The 25435-nt window shown below is 42.6% G+C and overlaps 1 protein-coding gene across 1 annotated transcript in view; it reads left to right on the top strand.

Moving 5' to 3' along the window:
• Positions 1-25435, top strand: part of LOC137418405 (zinc finger protein 385D) — a 691629-nt gene that overhangs the window by 309517 nt on the left and 356677 nt on the right. Inside the window, exon 4 of the mRNA XM_078766432.1 lies at positions 17621-17731. Coding sequence (XP_078622558.1) covers positions 17621-17731 — 111 coding nt within the window. The remainder of the gene's footprint in view (positions 1-17620; positions 17732-25435) is intronic.

Here is a 25435-nt window from a genome sequence, read left to right as displayed (position 1 = left end):
ACACACACACACAAACAAACACACACACATACACACACACACACAAACACGCACACACACACATACACACACACACACACACACACACACAAACAAACACACACACACACAAACAAACAAACAAACAAACACACACACACACACCATTCACACATCTTCATTTCTCTTCCACGCTCAGTCACTACCCCTTTAGGCTGAAATGAACCACCACCGACAACCTCAACCAACACCGTTCGACGTGCCTCCATAAACTTCCTCCATATCTAAAGTGAGCCTTTCAAGGCAACCTGGGCCACTTTGTCACACATCCTCCTTCTTTCTGCCCCACACACTCCAAGCCGAGCAAGAAATGCAGAAAAGGAATTGCCAATATACCCTCCACACCCCACCTCAAATGGCTGACAAGAAACTCACCAACACTTCTCCCGGCACTCTGCCTCAAGCTCACTGTACTTTCCTCTCTTCCTCTCGTGCACCTCCTCCATGTTCTCTTCCCAAGGTACAGACAATTCCCCTAAGATGACCTCTCTTGTTGAACCTGACCAGATAACAATGTCAGGCCACAACCTTGTCACACAGATCTACTCTGGGAAAACCAGTTGTGGCTTTAGGTCTGCCACCACCTGCCAATCACAAGCATCTGACAGCACTCTTGCTTTCCACCTCCTCCTCTTACCACTTGGCCCACTTTGACAAACAACACCTCTCCCCCATCGGTCTCCTTCTCCACTCTTCTCTCTTTCTCGATCTCAGCACCTCTTGTTGCACCATCTGCACTACCACCTCCAGCACCTGATCATGCCACCACTTGTATCTTCCTTCTCCCAATGCTACTGAGCATGCACTCTGCACCGTTCCCAAACATCCACACAAAGAACATCTCTCCTCCTGCAACAACCACCACAATCTCAAATTTACCGGTGACGGAAGCACATCATGCGTTGCTCGCAACAGGAAACTCAACAATATTGGCTCCATCCTCCAAATCTCTTGCTACTTCATTGTCCTCACCCTCACCGTTTCCCACCGCGTCCAAGCACCTTGCTGTGCCTGTCCGACTGCTTTCACATATCTCCCCTCCTCCTCCTTTCTTCTCACCTCCCTCTCAACCATCTTCCTCCTCTCTTTCACACATGCCTTTCCCCATCGCTCATGCTTCATCCACCCCAAGCCATGCTTCCCGTGCTGAACCATCCCCATGACTTCATCCTGTTGCAACCGCTCCTCCATCTCAACCACCTCTGCTCTTGCATTCCACTTCCGACTTCCCTTCTTCTCTGGGAGAGCATTCTTTACCACTGCATCACTTGAATCCCGCAACATCATGAACTCCCACACTCTCACCACCCTGAACTCCTCGGTTAGTGATGTCAAGGGAAACCGGAGTTTTCCACCCTGACCATAAAATGCAATGTTCAAACAGCGTGGCACTCCCAACCACCCTCCTCACAAACCCACTCACCACAACCTCCACCCTCTCGACATGCCCAATCATAATATCATACATCATCAATATATATATATATATAAATATATATATATATATATTATAATAACAATTCATTTATTTTGTATAGCGCTTTTCCAGAAGCCCAAAGGCGCTTTGACAGATTGGAAAACATAATGCATAACAATACATGAAAACAACAATTGCAAAAAGACAAGAATCAATAGGGAAATATTTAAAGCAAAAGGAGGGAGAAGGAGAAGAGATAGTCAGGGGTTAAATGCTGTGGGTTGAATGTTGAATGCAGTGTTGAACAGGTGTGTCTTTCGTGATGTTTGGAATGTGGTGAGTGAGGAGGAGTCTCTGATGGTGTGAGGTAGTGAGTTCCAGAGGGTGGGAGCAGCGATGGAGAAGGCCCTATCCCCCCAGGATCTGAATTTGGTCCGGATGGGGGGGGGGGGGGGTCAGGAGGTTGGTACCAGCAGAGCGGAGGTTGCGGGTGGGAGTGTGTCTGGAGAGGAGGTCAGCCAGGTAGGATGGGGCCAGGTTATGGAGGGCTTTGTATGTCAAGAGGAGGATTTTGTACTGGATTCTCTGGGGTTGGGGAGCCAGTGAAGCTTGTAAAGGACGGGGGTGATGTGGTCACAGGTCCGGGAATGGGTGAGTAGACGGGCAGCGGAGTTCTGAATGTATTGGAGTTTATTGGTGATTTTTGCGGGTGAACCATAGAGGAGGCTATTGCAGTAGTCCAGACGGGAGGTGATGAAGGCGTGGATGAGGGTTTCTGCAGCCGTGGAGGAGAGGGATGAGCGGAGACGGGCAATGCTTTTCAGGTGAAAGAAGGCTGACTTTGTGATCTGTTTAGTGTATTTGTCGAAGGAAAGGGTTTGGTCAAAGATGATGCCAAGATTCCAGACGTGAGGGGAGGTGGATACTGGGATACCGTCGATGTTGAGGGCAAAGTTATGGGTGGATTTTGTGAGCGTTTTTGGGCCAATGATGATTATTTCAGATTTATCACAGTTAAGCTTGAGGAAGTTGATTTGAAGCCAGGATTTTATTTCAGTGATGCAGTTTGTCAGGATAGAGTGGGTGTCGGTGGAGACGGACTTGGTGGAGATGAAAAGCTGGATGTCATCGGCGAAGCAGTGGAATTGGAGACCATGACGGCGGATTAAGTGACCGAGGGGGGACAGGTAAAGGATGAAGAGGAGGGGGCCAAGAACTGAACCTTGGGGGACACCTTGGGGGAGGGGAGCAGTGGGGGATTTGCAGTTATTGATGGAGATGAACTGGCGTCTGTCAGAGAGGTATGATTTAATCCAAGAGCGGGCAGTGCCGGTAACGTTAAAGGTGGATTCAAGTCGGGTGAGGAGGATGGTGTGATCGACGGTGTCAAAGGCAGCGCTGAGGTCGAGGAGGACGAGAATGTTGAGGTTGCCAGCGTCAGAGGAGAGGAGAAGGTCGTTGGTGATTTTGAGGAGAGCAGTTTCAGTACTGTGGTTGGAGCGGAATCCGGATTGGAATGTTTCATACAGGTTATTGGCAGAGAGATGATGTTTGAGTTGAGTGGCTACAGCGCGTTCCAAAACTTTTGACAGAAAGGGTAGGTTGGAGATGGGTCTGAAGTTGTTTAGGGTGTCAGGGTTTAGACCAGGTTTTTTTAGAATGGTGGTAACAGCAGCAATTTTGAGGGAAGGTGGGATGATGCCTGTAGACAGGGAGGAGTTTATTGTTGCAATGATAAGTGGAGAGAGAGCAGGGAGGGAGGCCTTGACAAAGCTGGAGGGGATGGGGTCAAGAGTGCAGGTGGCAGTTTTCATTCCTATGAGGAGTTCAGAGAGGTCAGTAGGGGAGATTGGGGAGAACCGAGACAGGGGATGGCAGGACAAGGGGGGGCAAGTGGTTGGAGGGGGAGCGGGTGCGGCGGTGGTCAAGCTGTTGTAGATGTTGTCAATTTTGCGTTGGAAGAAAGAGAGGAAGGAGATGCAGTTGTCTACTGTGAATGACTGGGTGGTGGTGTTCAGGGGGCGGAGGAGTTTGTTTATTGTCGAGAAGAGTGCTTTTGGGTTTCCGGAGCCAGAGTGGATAATTTGAGAGTAGTAGGCGGAGCGGGCGCGGGAGAGGGCATCTTTGTCGTGCTGTAGGTGGTCCTTGTAGGCTTGGGAGTGAACTGTGAGACCCGTTTTATTGCGGCGTCTTTCAAGTTGGCGAGCACGAGTTTTCATCAGGCGGAGTTCAGGGGTAAACCAGGGAGCAGAATGGGTGAAAGAAACTGTTTTGGTTTTTACAGGTGCAAGCTGGTCAAGGCAGGAGGAGAGAGTGTGGTTGTAGTACTCAGTGAGGTCGGAAGGGGTGTGGAGGTCAATGAAGGGAGAAGTGGACATTTTTTCAGAGAGGGTGGATGAGAATGAGGTAGGTGAAAGAGCGTTTAGCTTACGGAAGTTGATAGTGCGATAATGCCTTGGTGTTGGGGCGGGGATGCTGATGGTCAGAGTGATGGCTAAGTGGTCAGAGAGGGTGAGGTCGGAGCCAGAGAGATGGTGCAAATTTAATCCAGTGGAGCAGACAAGGTCCAAAATGTGACCACGGATATGGGTAGGAAAGTCGACATGTTGAGTGAGGTTAAAGCAGGTGAGTAAATCAGTGAAGTCAGTGGTTATTGTGGAGTCAGTGGAGTCCATGTGGATATTGAAATCACCAAGGAGGAGGATTGAGGGGGAGAGGGAACATAGCTGGGTCAGAAAGTAGGAGAAGTCAGACAGGAATGATGGGTGTGGTTTGGGAGGGCGTTAGACGACAGCCATGACTGACTGCATGCGACCAGAGAGTTTAAAAGCCAGGTGTTCAAATGATGGAGCAGATGAGATGGAGATGAGGTTGGTCTTGATGTCTTGACGGTGGATAACGGCAATTCCACCACCTCGGCCCTCCGAGCGTGGTTTATTGACGTAGGAATATCCATTGGGTGTGGTGAGGTTGAGTGTGTAGTAGTCCAGAGGTTGTTGCCAGGTTTCGGTGAGACAGAGAAAGTCCAGTTTGTTATCCAGGATGTATTCGTTCAGGATGAGGCATTTGTTGTTGAGGGACCGGGTGTTGAACAGGGTGAGCTTGATGTTGTTTTGAACAGCAGGGATGAATTCAGGTGATTTAGCCAGGGTTCGTAGGCAGGAGGTGCGATCGTGTGCGTTGCTGTGACCAGGTGCGCTGGGACGAAGAGTGAGAGTGCGCTGAGCCGACCAGAGGACGGGGATGGAGTGACCTGATTGCAAATAAACAAACTTACGACCGGAGCCACGGTGAATGTACCTGGGTCGTCGGAGGAGTCCATTTGATTTGATGGCAGAGATGCATGATGGGGTGGAGCGGGTATTGAGCAGAAGGAGCCTTGCGGCGGAGTACCGCAGAGCCATGCCAGGCAGGAGCGGAGAGACGAGACGAGGCCAAGGTTGAGGAGGTGAAACAATAGTCCCAACCCACGAGAGCGGGCCCGAGGAAACGAAGGAGCCAGGTAGGTGAAGCCAGGAGCAGAGCCGGGACCAAGCAGAGGGCAGGCAGGAGCAAAGAGACGATCACGAGGCCAAGGTTGATCACGGCAAAGCGGCAAATGCAGCGGCAATCGACCACCGCCGCTACAAATCTAGATCACGGTGGGAAACCGCCACCAAACTGCTGCGATGGTCACAACCCACGAGAGCGCGCCCGAGGAAACAGCGAGCAGGCGAAGGAGCCGGGCAGGCGAAGCAGGGAGCAGAGCCGGGGCTATGCAGAGGGCAGACTCAATGGCCAAAAAATCCGCACGACCACCAAAAAAGAAAGCAACTGACAGTGGCCCGGTCGAAGAAGCGGCGAGCATGTGACGCCTGCGTCCTCTTCATACCGGACCGGAAACCTATATATATACACATACATACACTACCGGTCAAAAGTTTTAGAACACCTCAATTTTTCCAATTTTTATTGAAATTTACGCAGTTTAATGTCCCAATGTACTCTGAAAATAAGCATAGAACAAATAAACAATTGTAGATAAAAAAGAAATCATAGAATCATTTTGTTTAACAAAATTTAATTTAAATTTTTGACTCAGAAAAGTAGCCACCTCTTGCAGATATAACCGCCGAACACACTCGTGGCATTCTTTCTACAATTTAAATCAAATATTGTTCGGGAAGTTCTTCCCAACACTGTTGCAGAAGTTCCCACAAATGTGTTGCACTTGTAGGTTGCTTTGCTTTCACCCTTCTGTCCAGTTCATCCCAAACCAGCTCGATGGGGTTTAAGTCTGGAGACTGTGCTGGCCATTCCATGATTTGAAGCCTACCAACTTGTTATTTTCCTCGAAGGAAGTTTTGACATAGCCTGGAGGTGTGTTTCGGGTCATTATCTTGCTGTAGGATGAACCCCTGACCAACTAGGCGTATACCAGAGGGTATTGCATGGCGCTGCAAAATGCTGTGGTAGCCCTTTTGGTTCAGGGTGCCAGTCACTCTGTGCAAGTCGCTGACCGTGGATCCAGCAAAAGAGCCCCAGACCATCACGCTTCCTCCTCCATGTTTGACAGTTGGAGTCACACACTGAGGAACCATCCTTTCGCTGACTCGACAGCGTACAAAAACCCTGCGTGATGAACCAAAGATTACAAATTTTGATTCATCAGTCCATAAGACCTTCTTCCAGTCTTCGGAAATCCAGTGGTGGTGCTTCATCGCCCAGGCAAGCCTCTTTTTATTATTTTGCCATCTTAGCAATGGCTTTCTTACTGCCACTCGACCTGTCACAGTTGAAACTGAGACTTGCTTACTTCGACCAGTGTTAAGATGTGCTTGAAGCTGTTGTTCTGTGAGCCGCAAGGTGTTGACTCTCAGAAACTTGTCTTCTGATTCTGTTGTGGCTTTGGGTCTGCAGGACCTCTTCCTGTCAGTTTCCTCCAGTTTCCAAAATACTACTTTCTGCAGTGCAATATTGTCCAATTAATGCTTCAGAGGGTGTAATGACAGTATGTTCCAATACTGCTTTTATACAGAGAGGGGGGTTTGTAATCAAGTTATCAGCAGAGGTTGGGAAACCTGTAGGAATTGTTTGCATAAACTTTCAAGGCTTAATTTACTTACATTGCTGTAGAACAGCTGTAAGTTGTTAACCGATTACTTGTGCCCTGAAGAAGGCCTTTTTTTTTTTTACAATATAACTGTGCAATTTACATTATTTTCCCGTTTTTGCTGACCTAACCTTTTTTTAACCTCGAGCAGTTTACTGGTTACCTTTGTACCATTTCAGGTTATTCACTGGACATTAAACTGCGTAAATTTCAATAAAAACCAGAAAAATTGAGTTGTTCTAAAACTTTTGACCGGTAGTGTGTACATATATATATATATATATATATATATATATATATATAATATAATATATATTTAAGAAACAGGAAGTAAATTCCTACATGGGGCTAGTGTGAAAGAATTCTGACTCAACCCGGGACTCGAACCCAGGAACCTCATCACTTACGCGGTGACAGCCCACTGAGCTATTGAGTCTCCGGGATACCCTCAGAGATTTCTCACACTAACACTGCGAGCTTTATAATGGCCAATGTCTTACGTGCGTGCTCGGCAGACCCCAGATATGAGTGTATGTATGTGTATGTAAGTGTGTGAAAGTGCATTGAAGATGAACTCATCTAACAATTTAAGAAACAGGAAGTAAATTCCTGCATGGGGCTCGTGTGGAAAATTCTGACTCAACCCGGGACTCGAACCAGGGACCTCCATCACTTACGCGCTCAAATTTTTTTTTCCCCACAAGTATGTTTATCACTTAGGTTTTTGTGAGTGTTTGTCTGTTCTCTCACTTGTACTTGCGTACAGGTCACAATTTTAAACCGATCTTCACAAAACTTTAACAAATGGTAGAGTTCGTGGTCCGACAAAATCTTATATATATTTGAGGTCAAAAAGTCAACATAGGCCAAAGGTCAACCACTTTCTTCAAATTTCTAAAATCCTCAATTTTCATCCGATTGACTTGAAATTTGAATATAATTCACATATCAGCCAACTGAATTCAACCACCAACTATTTTGGAGATCAACATAGGCCAAAAGGTCAACATAGGCCTAAGGTCAACCACTTCTTTCAAATTTCTAAAATCCTCAATTGTCATCCAATTGACTTGAAATCTGAATAGGATTTTCATATCAGCTCACTGAATTCAACCAGCAACTATTTCTGAGGTTAATATAGGCCAAAAGGTCAACAAAGACTAAATTTATAAAACTGTCAAATTTCATACGATTATCTTAAAATTTGAAGACGATTTTCATATCAGGCCACACAATTCTGAGTTTGCCACAATTTCATATCAGGCCAAACAATTTAAGCTCTCAAACCTGTCTCCCTCTTCCAAATGCTGGTGGTGTCTGGTCAAATCTGTTTCTGGTGTTTGTTCCCCCTCCATCCTCTCCCTTACCTCAAATGGCTACACAGCTGACTCCGCACGTGAAAAGGCTGAATGCCTCAACTCTATGTTTGCCTCAAAATCTTGTGTCCCAAACCCATCTCTCTCTGTTCCCACCTTACCCAGTCGAACCCAACTGCTCCTGGACTCTGTGTCCTTCTTTCCTGACAAGGTGGAGAAGTTTCATTCATTCCTTGACTCTGATTCTGCAACTGGACCAGACGGCATCAGCCCACGGGTCCTATAATCCTGCTCTGCCACTCTTTCACACCCTCTCTCTGTTCTCTTCACCCTCTCTTTTGCTCAAGGTCATCTGCCATCAGCTTGGAAATCAGCCAACATTACCGATTTACACAAAAAATGAGCAACAACATATCCCTGCAACGACAGACCAATCAGCCTTCTCCCAATTATCAGCAAAGTCATGGAATCCATCATTGCTTCGGATATCAAATCCTTCCTCTTCTCCAATGGCTTGATCTCTGATCATTAATTTGGATTCAGTCCAGGCCACTCGACATTGGACATGCTGCTTCTGCTCTCTCAACAATGGATGGAGGTCCTCAATGCCAAACATGAAATCAGAGCTGTCTTCCTTGACATATCACGTGCCTTCGATACGGTCTGGAACCCCACTCTGCTCACCAAACTCTCCTCCTATGGTATCCATGGAAATTTCCTCCCTCGTCCCTTCCTTTCCTTCCATGACTTCCTCTCTGGTCGTAGTCAATGTGTGGCCCTGAATGGATTTCTCTCATCTCCCATTCCTGTTCAGGCTGCAGTTCCCCAAGGCAATGTTCTGGGCCCTGTGCTTTTTTTGGTCTTCGTCAATGATCTATCGGACTCTCTGGAAAACCTTCTCTATCTCTTTGCTGATGACTCCACTCTCTGCCGCTCCACACCTCATCCCTCAGATCGGCAGTCTGCAGCCTCCGCACTCTCTGCATACCTGGACAAAATCACTGACTGGTCAAACAAGTGGAACATGTCTTCAAATCCTGATAAATCTCACACTCTCACTATGTCTCTCCGAAAATACCGAATGGACAACCCTCCCATCTACTTTTGAACAATCCTCTCCAAGAAGTTCTGTCACTCAAGCTTTTGGATCTCACAATCTGCCATGATCTTTAATTGGGAAAACCACATTTCCAAGCTGGCCTCCAAAGCCAGTCACCAACTGGGCATCCTCTGTCGTGCAAAGTCCTTCCTTGGCACACCTGAGCTCCTCACCACATACAAGGCTTTCATCCGCAGCTCAATGGAATACTGTTCTCCCCTCTGGGCCAGTGCTCCTGCCTCACACCTAGCTCGGCTTCACGCTGTTGAAACAATAGCTTTCAGAATCATTGGAATCTCCCGCGATAAAGCTAACTCCGAGGGCCTTTCACTCACTCACCACAGGCAGATTGGTGGTCTTTCTGTCCCCTACCGACTCCTCTCTGGCCTTGCTCCCCCAGCTCTCTCTGTGCTCTGTCCCCCAAATATTCCTACAGGTCGCACAAAACCTGCCAGCAAACCTCTTATGGTGAAACTGCCAAAATCAAGACTCTCTGCTCACCTTCACTCTTTGATTCCTCTTTTCTCCTGCCTCTGGAACAAACTCCCTCACTCTTTTCAATCCCACTCCTCCATCCAGGTCTTTAAAACAGCTGTGCATCACCATCTCTTATCTTCCCCCATCCAAAATCTTGATCTTTTCTACCCCTGTTAATTCACCCCAGATCCACTTTTTTGAAATACCGACTTCTTTCCTGGAAGTCCTAGCAGTATCTATGTGTTTTATACTTCTCCCACCCCCTCCCTTCCCATACCGCCTCCCCCCAAGCCCTCTCCCTCCCACAGATCACCCGATGTCCCTGTTCTCTACTGTTGTACTTGTGTGCTTCCCTCTCTCTCTCTCTCTCTCTCTCTCTCCATCTTGTCTCCCGCTCACTTTATCATATGTTTTATGTCAGTTTGTTTTTTTGTGATTTAATGTTAGCTCTTAAACGAGCCTCGATGTTGTATACAAAAAAAATAAAATAATTCAACCACCAATTAATTGTGAGGTCAAAATGATGCTTTACTGAGTGCCATTCTACTTTGCTCTCTTTTTCCAAGTGTCGTTCTATGAATGATTTTTCATTTGTTTGTTTTTCTTTTTTGTTTCTTTTCTTCTTTGTTTGTCCGGGCGATATCTCAGCCATCCTTTGAGCCATTAATTGCCATTAATTGATTAATTATATAATTATTAATTGATTAATTACATAATTATTATCAATCTATGAAGTAATTATTTATTTTCTTTCTTATCTGGGCAATATCTCAGGCACCTTTTGAGCTAGGAATTTGATATTTGGACACGATAATGACCAAGGGATTTCACTGCAATTGCTATTTTTGATTTACTGATTTATTGATTAATCAATTAATTATTTAATTATTAAATTAATTAATTAATTTTTTTTCAGTTACAGATTCGGATGAAACGGTGGTGGTTTAGGTATTCTGTTAGCCAATTGATTCATGATTTAATTATTTTATGATTACTATTTATTTATTTTCGTTATTAATTACTGATTTATTTTCTTTCTCATCTGAGCAATATCTCAGGCACCTTTTGAGCCATGAAACTGATATTCGGACACGACAGTGACCAAGTGATGTGGCTCTTGTCATGGAAGAGTGTACACTGATAGAATGTCTACACCTCAAGAACAATGTCAAAGATTTAATTCACTGGTGAAAACTCACTCGAATATATAATAAGGATTACAACACAGTTTAACAGTACTATGCCAGCATACTCAAACAGGACTCAACGCAACGTATTCAGCCAATCTTCTGCCCGATTCGGTTTGCATCTTGTGTTTTATAGTGTTTTCTTGCGACAAGAGGAATTATTCTGTGCTTTGAGGCGTCAGACTGAACGATGAGAGGTCAAACAAGATGTCAGGGATTTGAGACAAGTTGTCACCATCAGCATGGTAAAGCATCTGTTCATTCAACTCGGGCCATTTGAGATCAGCTTTTAAACATGAAAAGAATACACAAATGGTGTTTTTGCCGTGCCGGCTCCAGACGTTGTTCTTTACATATTCCTTCTGTGCACAGATTATCAAAGTCGTCTTTATTCCTTAGCATTTCAAACTACAGCAATATCTATAATTCATAATGCAGAATACTCAAAGATTTATCAATAAGTATATGTTTTCACTTCATTAGCATTCCATATTCCAAAGATTATAATACTGCTGTGCATCACGATTTGTATCATACAGCAACACCCATGCTCTCTAGCTATCCTGAAATTAAGCAGAGTAAGAATAGATTTGAACAGGATGCAAGTGATAACTCAACTACTAAATAGAAGAGGGACGTTTCAATAAAATCAAAAGTCCATGCGGACTTCTACACTATAAAGGGTATTTTTAATTTATTGATTAATCGATTAATTATTTATTGATTAATCAAATAATCTATTAATTATTTCTTTTTTCAGTTAATTAATAATTTCATTAATTTTCAAAAAGATACAGCTTCGGCTGAAACACTGGTGGTTGAGGTATGCTATTAGCCAATTGTTTAAGAAATTAATTATTTTACGATTATTATTTATTTATTTTAATTACATAATTAATCAATCTATTTATTGGTCACCTCTCCCTCACAATACCGTCTCTATGAGCTGCATGGCGGTGTCACCCGGTGCTGAAGACGCCCCGGCAATGCCGTGCTGGAGGATGTTATTTATGTACTTTGAATGTATCTGCACTTGTTGTTTTTATTTTTGTTTTTGATATTATTATGGTGGTGGAGATATTTTTGTTTATTTATGGTTATGGAGATATTTATGGTGGTGGGGATAGTAATGATGCACGTTATTTTCTCCACCACCAACATGCCACTTTGAATGATTTATTTATATACCTTTTACCATACTACAGTCTACATACACCGTGAATTACTTCTTTATTTATACACTCTTTACCATCTCCACCACGAACATGCAACTTTGAATGATTTATTTATTTATATACACTTTATGATCACTGTTGCTGACATACCATCATTATTTATTTATTTATATACTTTTTATCTTTCTACAACCTTTATTTATATATTTATGAATCTACCTTTATCATTGACGTACCATGTTTCACCATCCATGTAACATGTTCAACAAACCCTAACCCACCATACAAAGCACCAATGGAGCTCGGCCCTGTATGGCTGAATTTGAGTTAATGAGGTTTCATGTATAATTCTGAGTGGTGTCTTTTGAATCCTGGCTGTTTATTTTTTATTTCCAACATTTTAATGGGTTTAATGGCCTTATTTCATGTTTTTCATGTCATAGTTTCACGGGCCACGGACAGATTTTATTAAAACATGATTGGAAGTCAAAAGAAGCATTTCACAAGCAACGATAATGCCTTGGTAGTGTTTCACTATTATATTCCACTTGAAAAGTTGATCACCCTGACATCTTACAATGGATGAGAGCATACCTGAATATACCTGCACAGTGCACACTGATGATGAAGCCACAGTCACTTACGTATACAACTGACCATTGGCTGTATTGAACACGTGATTTTGTTTTGAAGATCCATGACTGAAATATTTCTTCTTTCGGCATTTTTTTTGTCCGTGAAAGGTGTTCGCTTATTTCACAAGCCAATTTTTTTGACAAACCAACAGGTAATTAACGAATGCCAACCACCCAGTGACATGCATTGTTGGTCTGAGTATTAATGTCCAAATTACCTTTGTCATGAATTGATGTAGCGTTAAAAACAATGACTAAATGCCTTTCTGGTAGGCCTCAGCTGTGCGGAGGAAAGTCGAGCAAAGGTCCGAGATCCGGATTACGCCTCAGCGCTCCTGACAGGCCCGCAACGCTCTGCGGACTTCGTCTTTACGTAAAAACTTTGTTTGATGTCGGGCGCAGCAATGTTTGAAAGGCCGATTGTGTTTGAACTGCCTCAAGTTCAATGCACACAGATCTGGTGATTATTTGCGGCAAAATAAATTGCAAAAAAGAAACAACCATGTGTTCTTTGTTCCACCGCCATGGTGGTGAAATCAAAATGGCTGAAATATCCGTCATGTGGCATCGCGAGCACTGAGCATGCATGTGTGTGGAGAATATATTGAAAGTCGGAATTGAAAATGCTTTCTGTGATGTCAAGGTGATCTCACTAACACTAACAGACCTATCCGGTAGAGCACAGCAGTTTATTCCCGTGATGGAGCACTGTTGTTTCAAGGAAAACCTGAGGGATCGGCCATTAGCACTAATCCCGCAACAGGCCTCTATTTCGCTGTCTGCTCGTTTTTGTCTGGCTTGTTACTTTCTCACCTTTTCTGTACCTAAAGTACGTAAAGGTGCAGAGCCTCCATATTTTTAAAGGATATGTTAAATGAGCTGCTATATATGATTACAATAGTAATGGAATTTAAAGTTCTCTCGGGGTCGAAGGTCATTGATTATGAAATGGAATAGAGGATCACGCATGGTAGAGTTGAATAGCTTCTCCAGTTTGTAACTTCATTGAGCCTTGTAAGATTGCTCAGACCAACAACAGTGGGCCTCCAAAGTGGATCCAAAGCAATTTCATTCTAATAGATACACAGCATCACAGCAGGATTCTCTCCTTACTAGCAAAGAGCATTACAGCAGCAGAATGGGGTAGGCTGGGAAAAAAAGGAAAATGTTGGTGGGAGATGGGGGTCGGGGTCAGGGATCACAGATCACAGAAGGAATCTTGGACTATACCATACCAGATATTCCAGTGCCAGACCATTGGATATTTGCAATTGCCTGGCACTGGAATGTCTACATTATTTATTTAAATATACTTTACCTTTTTCACTACCAACACACAACATTGAATTATTTATTTATATACACTCTACCACCACCGAGCCTGGTGTTGCCTTATTGGCCAATGGCCAAGGTGGCTGGCTTGAGATCTCAAGGTCCTGAGTTCAAGCCCCTGTCATTCCGTTGAATTAACACCAGCTGGGTCAACTCAGCCTGCCATCCTTCCGAGGTCGCTCAAACCGAGTACCGGCTTACTTGGGACGAATGAGCAATTTGAGTATCCTGCGCCAGAAGTGGCGACCCGACCAGGATTGTGGCAGCCCGATGGATCTGAAGATGCACAAACGAGTGTTCTTCATCATCTACCATCACCGCCACCAGCATTTCATACCATCCGATACCAAGCGACCTGTAATTGGCAATGCAACATTTTCTTCCTTCACATTAGCACGGAAAGTTTCACGAACACTGCGATTTATGAACAAAAGCCTCAGAGTGGTCTTCTTCTCTCCCCACTGTAATGAATTGCTGTTTGAAGCTTTAGGTGAAGAGTGTGTGCTGGAAAGGATCCCGGGATGTCATGCGGGGCTGATTTGAACGCGAACATTTAAACTGTGGCCAAACGCATGTTGTGAAATTCCATTTGTCTACTTATGGGGGATTTTTTTGGCCTTATTTGTATTTTACATCATCGGGAAGAAGTTCTTTGTTTGGAGAAAACTGCCTCTCCATATTTGATTTACTTTTGGAGTTCTACATGATGAATCAGGAGGCAGCTCCATTAAAACAAAAAGAAGACAGGGAGGTTAATGGATTGTAACAGGTTGTAATTGTTACAGCACTGGCTTGACTTGAGATGGTATTAATTGCACCGTGGAAGCACTTGGGCTAGTCATTTACATTGAACCTTTTGGCTCCCTAATTTTACACCTTTGAACAGGCCATTGTCAATGTATTCAAATCATGCGAGGGTAGTGTCGCATTTATAGACAGAGGCCCTTTGACTCTTGAGTCATAATGGTAGAGATAAGTTTGATTTGTGTTCCCTCTTCGCCATGAGAAGTGTTATCCCTCTTGTTTGAAGCATGTGGGCGTCTCTTGTGAAATTATTCCTGAATGCTCTTATTCTTCAGCTGACTTCAATCAACATCCATATCGTGCAATTGTGAAACGCACCTGGCGTTAAGCGTGGTCTCCTGCTCAGTCCCTAACGAATTATTCAATAACTGGAGAGTTCATAGACCACCTTACCCCACTCAGTCTTGAGAAAAAGGACACAGGAAGGGTTAACTGCTCCCTTTTTATTTGGATGAAATTAGCTCTGGCGTTGCATCGCTGGGCGATGTTAATACACCGGGATTTGCTGGGCGCCGCCATTTTGTCTAAATCTCATTGTTCCCCCACCCTAAGAGTACGAGCGGCAAATTCGATTGGTCGAGTCGGCGTGCAACAATGGGGGAACAATGAGATTTAGACAAGGTGGTTGCATCGCTGGGCGCCGCCATTTTGTCTAAATCTCATCGTTCCCCCACCCTAAGAGTACGAGCGGCAAATTCGATTGGTCGAGTCGGCGTGCAACTTTTTACAAGTACGACTAAACTGAAGGGTTTTTGGAAGTCCAAACAATGTGATTTGACTTCTACAGTGTTCAAATATATAACTAGATTGAAATAAAATAAAGGTTTTGAAGGCTGTAGGGGAAAAAAAAACCGATTGAGTCGAAGTTTTACCACCATTTATGCATTTGGCATCCACCTTCCTTTTTAACCCTTGGATGCAGTGATTGGGCCTCGGAGGCCCACAAGATTTTTTTGTTGCAAAAACTATGCTGTACAAATTTTTTTTGGAATGAGCCTCATTTTCCTGACTTTCATATTGTTACACAAAATTCAGTGACATAAATAAAATAAAAATTCATTCAAGCTCGTGGGAAAATCTTCATTCTTCACTTATAACCCGAAAATCTGACACGAATGCAGGCCTGGGGCCTTCGAGGCCCTGCATAAATGTTGTTTTACTACTATGTTATATCATTATTTTCTTGATATGAGCCTCATTATATGCTCCTTTAACTTGGTTACAAATAATTCAGTGACAAAGATATGAAAATTTCAAAACTTTACACGAATACATTCGTAGGGCCTACGAGGCCCAATGGCTGCATCGGTGTAGGAGTTTTGACAGTTGTGGACATATGCATTCTAAATAAAAGGATTAGTGAATCGTATTTTTTGAGCAAATACTCCTCCATGAGCCTCAACTTTTCATAGAAAAAAAAGTTGAAAAACCAAGAACAAAATTATTTTTTTGCAAAAAAAAGAAAAAGGATTCCTTACTTGTATGGGATTCTTCCAACTAATAGGATCATTTATTCACATTTTCTGAGCAATTACACATCCATGAGCATCGACTTGGATTGAAAAAGGATATGAAAGAAAAACATCTATAAAAAATAAAAAAAACTACACGAATACATCCGTTGGGCCTCCGAGGCCCAATGGCTGCGTTTATGTGTCTGCATCTAAGAGTTAAAAAATATTTTGATTTGATGTACCAAACCCTTTGTGGAGTGTTCGTGCTGCTGTAGCAATTTATTGGCAAGGTTTATACTGGGAGGTTTGCCATTGCCTTCCCCACGTTGTTTGTCCATTCGCCATCCTTTTAAATGTTGAGCTTCAAGCAAGTAAGCAGCTGGTACCAATTTCAATGCCTATGGTATGAATCAGACGGGGTTTGAACCTACCAATCTCCCAAGCTCTGTGTGGATGTTCTGATCATTACACCAACAAGTCTGGTACACCTTCCTTCGCACCACCTTATTTAACATGTTAAATGAGTTATTCGTGCCTGTTGTTTGTGTCCGTTATGACGTCCCTAAAAACAGAAAGCTTCCTGTTTGGAATGATTTTCAACTTTCCTTTTGCAGACAGGTAGACAGACAGATTGGACTGAAGCAAATGCTTTACCCTGCTGTGTGCATGCACGTTCGAGATGAGGCTCCGTATAAATTTGCCAAATATGGAGACAAAGTACTACTAACCTGCATGTTTTTGGAAGTGCAAACAAGCCGGTCCGTGCATGAATATTTCATATTTTGAACACTATTCGTGCTAATTTAATTGGAAACATTTCGTAGTTCCTCCATCATGGACTGATAGACACACAGACGGAGTGAACCATTTGCTTTCCCCTGCTTTGTGCATACCTTTGTGCTTTCCCCGTATAAACATATCTGACTAAGTTTTCATGATTTGTCTGCTGGTTGCATGATCATTATTTCCCCAGTTGTATTATTGTAAAATCAGATACGATACCTCAATACCCTAAATTAGCACCCGTATGTACCGAGGAGAACAGGAGGGTGCAGCTAAGTTGTTGATGCAATGCGTCACTCACAAACTCTTTGCTGTTATGCTTCAGGAGGTGAAGGAAAACTCACAACGAGACCGTTTACTGGCACGAGGCCAACTCGTTTTCAGTGATATCATGAGATTGTTAATCTCCACAAGCAAGTGCCAGATGGAAAAGCTTGCTTAATATCATCTCCTAAGGACCGTGTGTTTAACAGTGCCTTCTATCAGCACTTCGACAGATGGCAGATTTAGTCGGATTCGACCTTGCCTCGGATCAATCGCAGAACAGGAGAGCTCAGAGGCAAGAACATTACTAAATGAACTATGTTGCTGCCCCGAAGTTGTGTGATGTCATTCTATGCAATAAGTTCGTCTATTTCGGGACTAAATGCATGAGAGCTAAAGCTTTGGGTTAATCACATTGAGCACTACAACCAAAGTAGCAAAACATTACCAAGGTCCCAAATTGAACAAACACTGTAACTGATGGATGGGCACTAATCCCTCCCTTCCCTCTCCCTCCTTCCTCCTCACTACATGTATGCCGAGCAGATGGACCCAGTACAGAAGGCTGTGCTGAACCATACCTTTGGAGTAGCACCACCACCACGCAAGAAATCCCTAATAATGTGTACCGTTTGCCAGATTCGCTTCAACTCTGAGGTAAAGCATTTTTGTTTCATCTGTACGAGGGTGATGGAATAGGTATTGCCCAATTGGCCTCGTGTCAGGAAAAGAGAAACGAGTTTAAGGCCTTTTGAATTCAGGTTTCTCAAGATGGCTGTCTGTTTTGCAGTCATGCTGAAACGGACGATTCAGCTTTCTTTAAAAATGGGGTGGCCACATGAAAAATCATGGGATTTAAAAAGAAGGGCCGGATAATTAAAAAAGAACGACAGGAGATCTAAAAAAAGAAGGGCCAGATAATTAAAAAAGAAGGTCCAGAGAATTTAAAAAGAGCTGTAGAATTAAAAAAAAAAGAAGTGCCATATAATTAAAAAAGAAGGACAGGAGAATTAAAGCAGAAGGGCCAGATAATTAAAAAAGAAGGACCAGAGAATTAAAAGGAAGGACTGGAGACTTAAAAAAGAATGGCCAGAGAATAAAAAAAGGAGGACCGGAGAATTAAAAAGGACTGGAGGATTAAAGAAGAAGGGCCAGAGATTTAAAGAAGAATGACCGGAGAATTAAAAAAGAAGAACCGGAGAATTAAAAAAAATAAGTGTTGTATAATTATAAAAGAAGAACCACAGAGTTAAAAATGAACGACCGGATAATTTAAAAAGGACTGTAGAATTAAAAAAAGAAGTGCCGTAGAATTAAAAAAGAAGGACCGGATAATTAAAAAGAAGGACTGGAGAATTAAAAAAGAAGGGCCAGAGAATTAAAAAAGAAGGACCGGAGAATTAAAAAAAGAAGTGCCGTATAATTAAAAAAGAAGGTCCAGAGAATTTAAAAAGAGCTGTAGAATTAAAAAAAAGAAGTGCCATATAATTAAAAAAGGACAGGAGAATTAAAGCAGAAGGGCCAGATAATTAAGAAAAGGACCAGAGAATTAAAAGGAAGGACTGGAGACTTAAAAAAGAATGGCCAGAGAATAAAAAAAGGAGGACCGGAGAATTAAAAAGGACTGGAGGATTAAAGAAGAAGGGCCAGAGATTTAAAGAAGAATGACCGGAGAATTAAAAAAGAAGAACAGGAGAATTAAAAAAAATAAGTGTTGTATAATTATAAAAGAAGAACCAGAGAGTTAAAAATGAACGACCGGATAATTTAAAAAGGACTGTAGAATTAAAAAAAGAAGTGCCGTAGAATTAAAAAAGAAGGACCGGATAATTAAAAAGAAGGACTGGAGAATTAAAGAAGAAGGGCCAGAGAATTAAAAAAGAAGGACCAGAGAATTAAAAGGAAGGACTGGAGACTTAAAAAAGAATGGCCAGAGAATAAAAAAAGGAGGACCGGAGAATTAAAAAGGACTGGAGGATTAAAGAAGAAGGGCCAGAGATTTAAAGAAGAATGACCGGAGAATTAAAAAAGAAGAACCGGAGAATTAAAAAAAATAAGTGTTGTATAATTATAAAAGAAGAACCACAGAGTTAAAAATGAACGACCGGATAATTTAAAAAGGACTGTAGAATTAAAAAAAGAAGTGCCGTAGAATTAAAAAAGAAGGACCGGATAATTAAAAAGAAGGACTGGAGAATTAAAAAAGAAGGGCCAGAGAATTAAAAAAGAAGGACCGGAGAATTAAAAAAAGAAGTGCCGTATAATTAAAAAAGAAGGTCCAGAGAATTTAAAAAGAGCTGTAGAATTTAAAAAAAGAAGTGCCATATAATTAAAAAAGAAGGACAGGAGAATTAAAGCAGAAGGGCCAGATAATTAAGAAAAGGACCAGAGAATTAAAAGGAAGGACTGGAGACTTAAAAAAGAATGGCCAGAGAATAAAAAAAGGAGGACCGGAGAATTAAAAAGGACTGGAGGATTAAAGAAGAAGGGCCAGAGATTTAAAGAAGAATGACCGGAGAATTAAAAAAGAAGAACAGGAGAATTAAAAAAAATAAGTGTTGTATAATTATAAAAGAAGAACCAGAGAGTTAAAAATGAACGACCGGATAATTTAAAAAGGACTGTAGAATTAAAAAAAGAAGTGCCGTAGAATTAAAAAAGAAGGACCGGATAATTAAAAAGAAGGACTGGAGAATTAAAGAAGAAGGGCCAGAGAATTAAAAAAGGACCAGAGAATTTAAAAAATGAAGGGCTGGAGAATTAAAAAAAGAAGGGCCCGGAAGTTTAAAAATGAAGGGCTGGATAATTATAAAAGAAGGACCGGAGAAGTAGAGGAGTCTCAGAAAGCAATGCCGAAGTGTGTTTCACACTCATGACTTCACCTTTGGCTGACGAGGTAATCACCATACCAAGTCATAAATAATTACAGCAACATAACATTGCCTTTCATACTGCAAATTCCATATTGATTAATGGCACTGGAGGAAAAACGAAACAGCTAATGATGTTGTTAATTTGCTTGCTTTTGCGATAAATATTGAAAACCTTTGTATTTCTGTGTGAAAAGCTAAAGACAAAATGTAAATTGACCATGAGACACCTTGTTAGCTAAATTGTCTAATTGCTGATTCTCAAGGAATACCTGCACTAATGGGTTATTGTGAAATATGGGGAATTTGGAATGGTACACTGGGGCATTGTGTCTGTAAATGTTATCTATGAACACTTTTGTGAGGTTGAGACATCCACTGGTGAATATAATCCTATGTTGAACAATCTTCCTGAACAAGTAAAGGAACATTGTTCAACGTAAGATGCATCATCGATGCATGATCAACGTAAGATGCATCATCGATGTATGATCAATGTAAGATGGCAGCATGATGCATGATCAACATAAGATGCCAGCATGATGCATGATCAACGTAAGATGCCAGTCTGATGCATGATCAACATAAGGTGCCAGCCTGACACATGATAAATGTAAGATACCAGTCTTACACATGATCAATGCAGGATACCAGCCTGACACATGATAAATGTAAGATGCCAGTCTGACGCATGATCAATGTAAGATGCCAGCCGGACGCATGATCAATGTAAGATGCCAGCATGATGCATGATCAACATAAGGTGCCAGCCTGACACATGATCAATGTAAGATGCCAGTCTCACACATGATCAACATAAGATGCCAGCCTGACACAAGATAAATGTAAGATACCAGCCTGACACATGATCAATGTAAGATGCCAGTCTCACGCATGATCAACATAAGATGCCAGCCTGACACATGATAAAATGTAAGATGCCAGTCTGACGCATGATCAATGTAAGATGCCAGCCTGACGCAAGATCAATGTAAGATACCAGCCTGACACATGATCAATGTAAGATACCAGTCTCACGCATGATCAACATAAGATGCCAGCCTGACACATGATAAATGTAAGATGCCAGTCTGACGCATGATCAATGTAAGATGCCAGCCTGACGCATGATAAATGTAACATACCAGCCTGACACATGATCAATGTAAGATACCAGTCTCATGCATGATCAACATAAGATGCCAGCCTGAAACATGATAAATGTAAGATACCAGCCTGACACATGATCAATGTAAGATGCCAGTCTCACGCATGATCAATGTAAGATGCCAGCCTGACGCATGATAAATGTAAGATACCAGCCTGACACATGATCATTGTAAGATACCAGTCTCACGCATGATCAACATAAGATGCCAGGCTGACACATGATAAATGTAAGATACCAGCCTGATACATGATCATTGTAAGATACCAGTCTCACGCATGATCAACATAAGATGCCAGCCTGACACATGATAAATGTAAGATACCAGCCTGATACATGATCAATGTAAGATGCCAGCCTGATGCATGATTATAAATGCACTGTAAGTGGTATCAGTGTCATCACAAGATGTTATGGAAGTAGTCCATTAACGAGTACCTTTGAGCTGTCTACTTTGGGTTTGATTCTTGATCCAACGATGGTACAAGCCGTCAGATCGGTGTTCCACAAGCAGGGTCGTGCCTCGCCAAGGTGCGCCATCCCTCAAAGGGACATTAAGCTAGAGGTAGGTGGACTATAGGATTAGATGGTGGACCACCTGGTAGGACCAGCTATTATGGTAGGAGTAGATGGTGGACCACGGTGTCTTTCATGAAGAGCAGGTGAGCTATCAATCCCAGCTTGCACTAATTAAAAATTCCTCCCTCAGCCTACAAAAGGGGCACTGCATCAGCGGTATAGGGCCCCCCAGCCTCCCTCCCGGGCCTTGCCATAAAGGATTCTACCTGTGGGCCGAACGCGCAATTGACTCCCGGCTCAGTACGCTTAGCAAACAAACCGACTGGTATCAGTTAGTGAAGTGCATTTTACATATCAAAGGTCATACTGTGCTGATCATATGATTTCTGTGACCATTGAATGATGACACTTTCTTACACTGTGTGACTGCACCACCGGTGGCATTTTAACACAACCACCTTTGCGGCTCATTTACTAAAATGTTAATGTCGTTTGACGAAAGACCCAACAAGCCTGGTCATTGAACTCAAATCTATGCATTTTGAATAAGTTTAACCAACCTCTGGATTATAAAAACATTGTTTATGTTTTCTCAGCTCTCAATTCTAACTTGTAAGCCAGGTATCCAACAATACCAGACTAACTCTGGCATGACACCTTGCCAGTTGGCCTGCCGTTGAACTAGATTCAATCTGGCATCATTGTCTATGTGGAAATTGATTTAAATTACACACTCAGAGTTCTAGGTCTTTGTTGAAACTCCTTACCAGCTCTGAATATGGGGTTGGCCTGCCTGGAAGCTTGTATATATATATTTTTTGATGAGTCCGTCCATCCATCTGTGTGTCCGTCTACTCTACTCGAAAAGGACTTAACACATGTCTTTCACATTTGGCACATGTATGTAATAACTTCTGCTATTAAATATAAAATACAAATCAGCTAACAATCTCCCCTTCCCCTCTACCCTCCTCCATTGCAAATAACAGATTCGCTGTTGAGGGTTAATTCGCTGTTATATATATATATGGCCTGTTGTTACACAGGCGCATGTATTTTATATATATATGTATATATATTATATATATATGTATATATATAAAATATATATATACATATATATATATAACAGCGAATTAATTGGCCTGGTGTTGGCTTAGCGGTTAGGGTGCCGGCTTGGGATCCCAGGATCCTGGGTTCGAATCCCGGTCGATCGCTGAATTAACGCCAGGGGGGTTGACTCAGCCTGTAATCCTTCCGAGGTCGGCAAATTGAGTACCAGATTGCTGGGATGAATGATCACGGTGTGTGCCCCGGTTTAGAATAGGTACACCGTATCCCTGCGCATCGTAAGAGGCGACCAAGGGTTGGCATCAGGAAGGGCATCCGGCCATAAAAACATTGCCTCAAACATTCATTCATTCATTCATATATATATATATATATATATATTGTTACGTTTGTGGGGGTAGGTGATGAGATACCATCGTGGAGATAGAACTGTGTAAGGTAGCATGGACCATGGATGCGTTGGAGCCAATCTCGATGTATTTAAGGAGAAAAACTGTGAGCATAAGGTTGTTTATGTGTTGTTCACATGGAGGGGGGGGGGGGGGGTTAAACATGCTAATTAGGTAGGGTCTAAGGGTAGTTCTCCCAGTATGTGATTGCTCCCTGTGATTTTTCCCTATGTTTTTACATTTATGAGGCCGGCCATGCAAAACATCCATTAAATCACATCCGTCCATTAACCAACAACCACCCCCACAGACAGTGCCGAACATTCCCGATCGGACAATTAACCCCGCCCCACCAACTGACTAAGGAACAAGGCCACACCCCAGAGTTGGACGAGGGGCATGGAAACTATCGTGGCCGGAAGACCACGCCCTGAGCTTCGTCATTCGTCGAGCCCGACCATGGAGCGATTGGGTGGAACTCGGCGATTGGTCTGGGTGACAACGGTGTGACGTCAGAGCGAAGGTTCAAGCAGGAGGAGGAAGAATCTCTCAATCAGTCTCTCTGGTGCTGGCTTTGTGGCGGGTGGTCGCGTTTCTCGTGTGCACTTTTTGGAAAGAACATTTCGGAGATTTTGGGAGCCTTTGCAACATTGGAGGGTTTGTTGTTGACAGTGGTGCTCTTCGGAGATGATGGAGGTTGCGAGCAGACCGAAGGAGGCTGTACTGTCTGCTTGCCTCACATTGGCAGCTGGCTACGGGCGTGACTCTGCAACATCTTGTGCGCTTCCCGTGTGGTCTCAGGTTTGACGACCACCAAGCTCCTCAGAGTCCTCGTTGGCACGCAAAGCCGAGTACCAGCTGGCTTAAATCATTTATTTTGATTTAATCTTTCCCCTTTTCTCTTTTGTGTGTCTGAGTGGAGACATCATCTCAACTTAGATATAAAAATTGGATTTTACATCAACATTCATTTTATTTCCATGACATAATTTCATTAAATTTATTATTGTGCATTTCATTTTTTTATTGTGGATTTTCCTTGTCTCGTTTCTGTGTTTGTGGGTTTCAGAAATAAGCCCTCTGAGCTCCATGCAGGTAAACACCCTGGTTTCCCTGCCAGCACACGACGGACTGACCACCAATTTTCGGCTTGATCGCCTCGGAGTAAAGACCGACCGGCTATCCATCCAAGGCTGGTCTTCATCGGCCGCAGACTTGACAATGTGTGTGTATATATATATATATATATATATATATATATATATATATATATATATATATATATATATATATATATATATATATATATATATATATATATATATTAGCAAAGGTACCCGTGAATGACGGGGGTTCGTAGATGTCTGACATGAAATTAACAATTTCCTTTGGAGTGTGCATTGGTAGAAATGGGAATTGAGTGTAAATATTCAGTGAGCAAATGTCACAATGGATGCAGCTGGTAACCTCGACAACCTTGTTCCATTATATCAGCTAAGGTTTCCAATCCATGCTCGTTGTACCTCCGAAGTACTGCTCGGGATTGAAGGTGATATTATGGAAAACTGGGAAACGGGTTTCGGCATGTTTTGGGCCTACCGCCTGATGAAAGATCACCAAAGTTCTTTCCATACCAACCGACCACCTCCAGGCACCTCCACATTGTTTCTTCAGCTCCGACCTTCCCCCTCTCTCTATACTCCCCACAGCTTTGCTTTCAGCAATTTCCCACAGAATTTCATTCTGGTTTCCTATTCGATGATTCATATATGAGTAGTTTCAGCTTCACTTTTCAACATCAGTTTCGCTTTGAGATATCAGTTTAGATTCATCATCGCAACGTGTGATGTGACAGGAATATTGCACAGAAAAGTTCATCAAAACCGATTTTGGGAGGAAATTGTTTTCGAATTTTCTAAGGGGTTTCAAGTGTTTTTAGGGTCATAAAGGGGACTAAATTATTTAAAGCATCAAGGCTCTTAAAAGGGCCAAATGGGGTCTAAAGGTGTCTATGGATGAAATAGCAAAAGGGGACAAAAGTGTCCAAATAGTCTTAAGTTGTCCAAAGTGTCTTAAAAAGTCAATAGGTCTTAAAAGTGTCGAAGAAGGTGTATATGTCTCCAAAGGGTCGAAATGGGTGTGAAGGGGTCTAAAGGGTGTAAAAGGTTTAAGGGGTCTAAAGGTGTCTAATGGGTGTAAAGGGTCAAAAGGGATCTAAGAGGTGCAAAGGGTCCACATGGATCAAAGGAATATAAAGGGTCAAAGGGATCTAAGGGATGTAAAGGGTCAAAAGGGGTTTAAAGGGTTTAAGGGGTTTAAAGGGCCTAATGGGGTCTAAAGGGGT

This window comes from Myxine glutinosa, chromosome 12 (genome assembly GCF_964187855.1).
Source record: "Myxine glutinosa chromosome 12, kmMyxGlut1.1, whole genome shotgun sequence".
NCBI classification, from domain to species: Eukaryota; Metazoa; Chordata; class Myxini; order Myxiniformes; family Myxinidae; genus Myxine; species Myxine glutinosa.
Note: the sequence above shows the minus strand (reverse complement) of the source record. Positions and strands in the feature narration are given on the sequence as shown.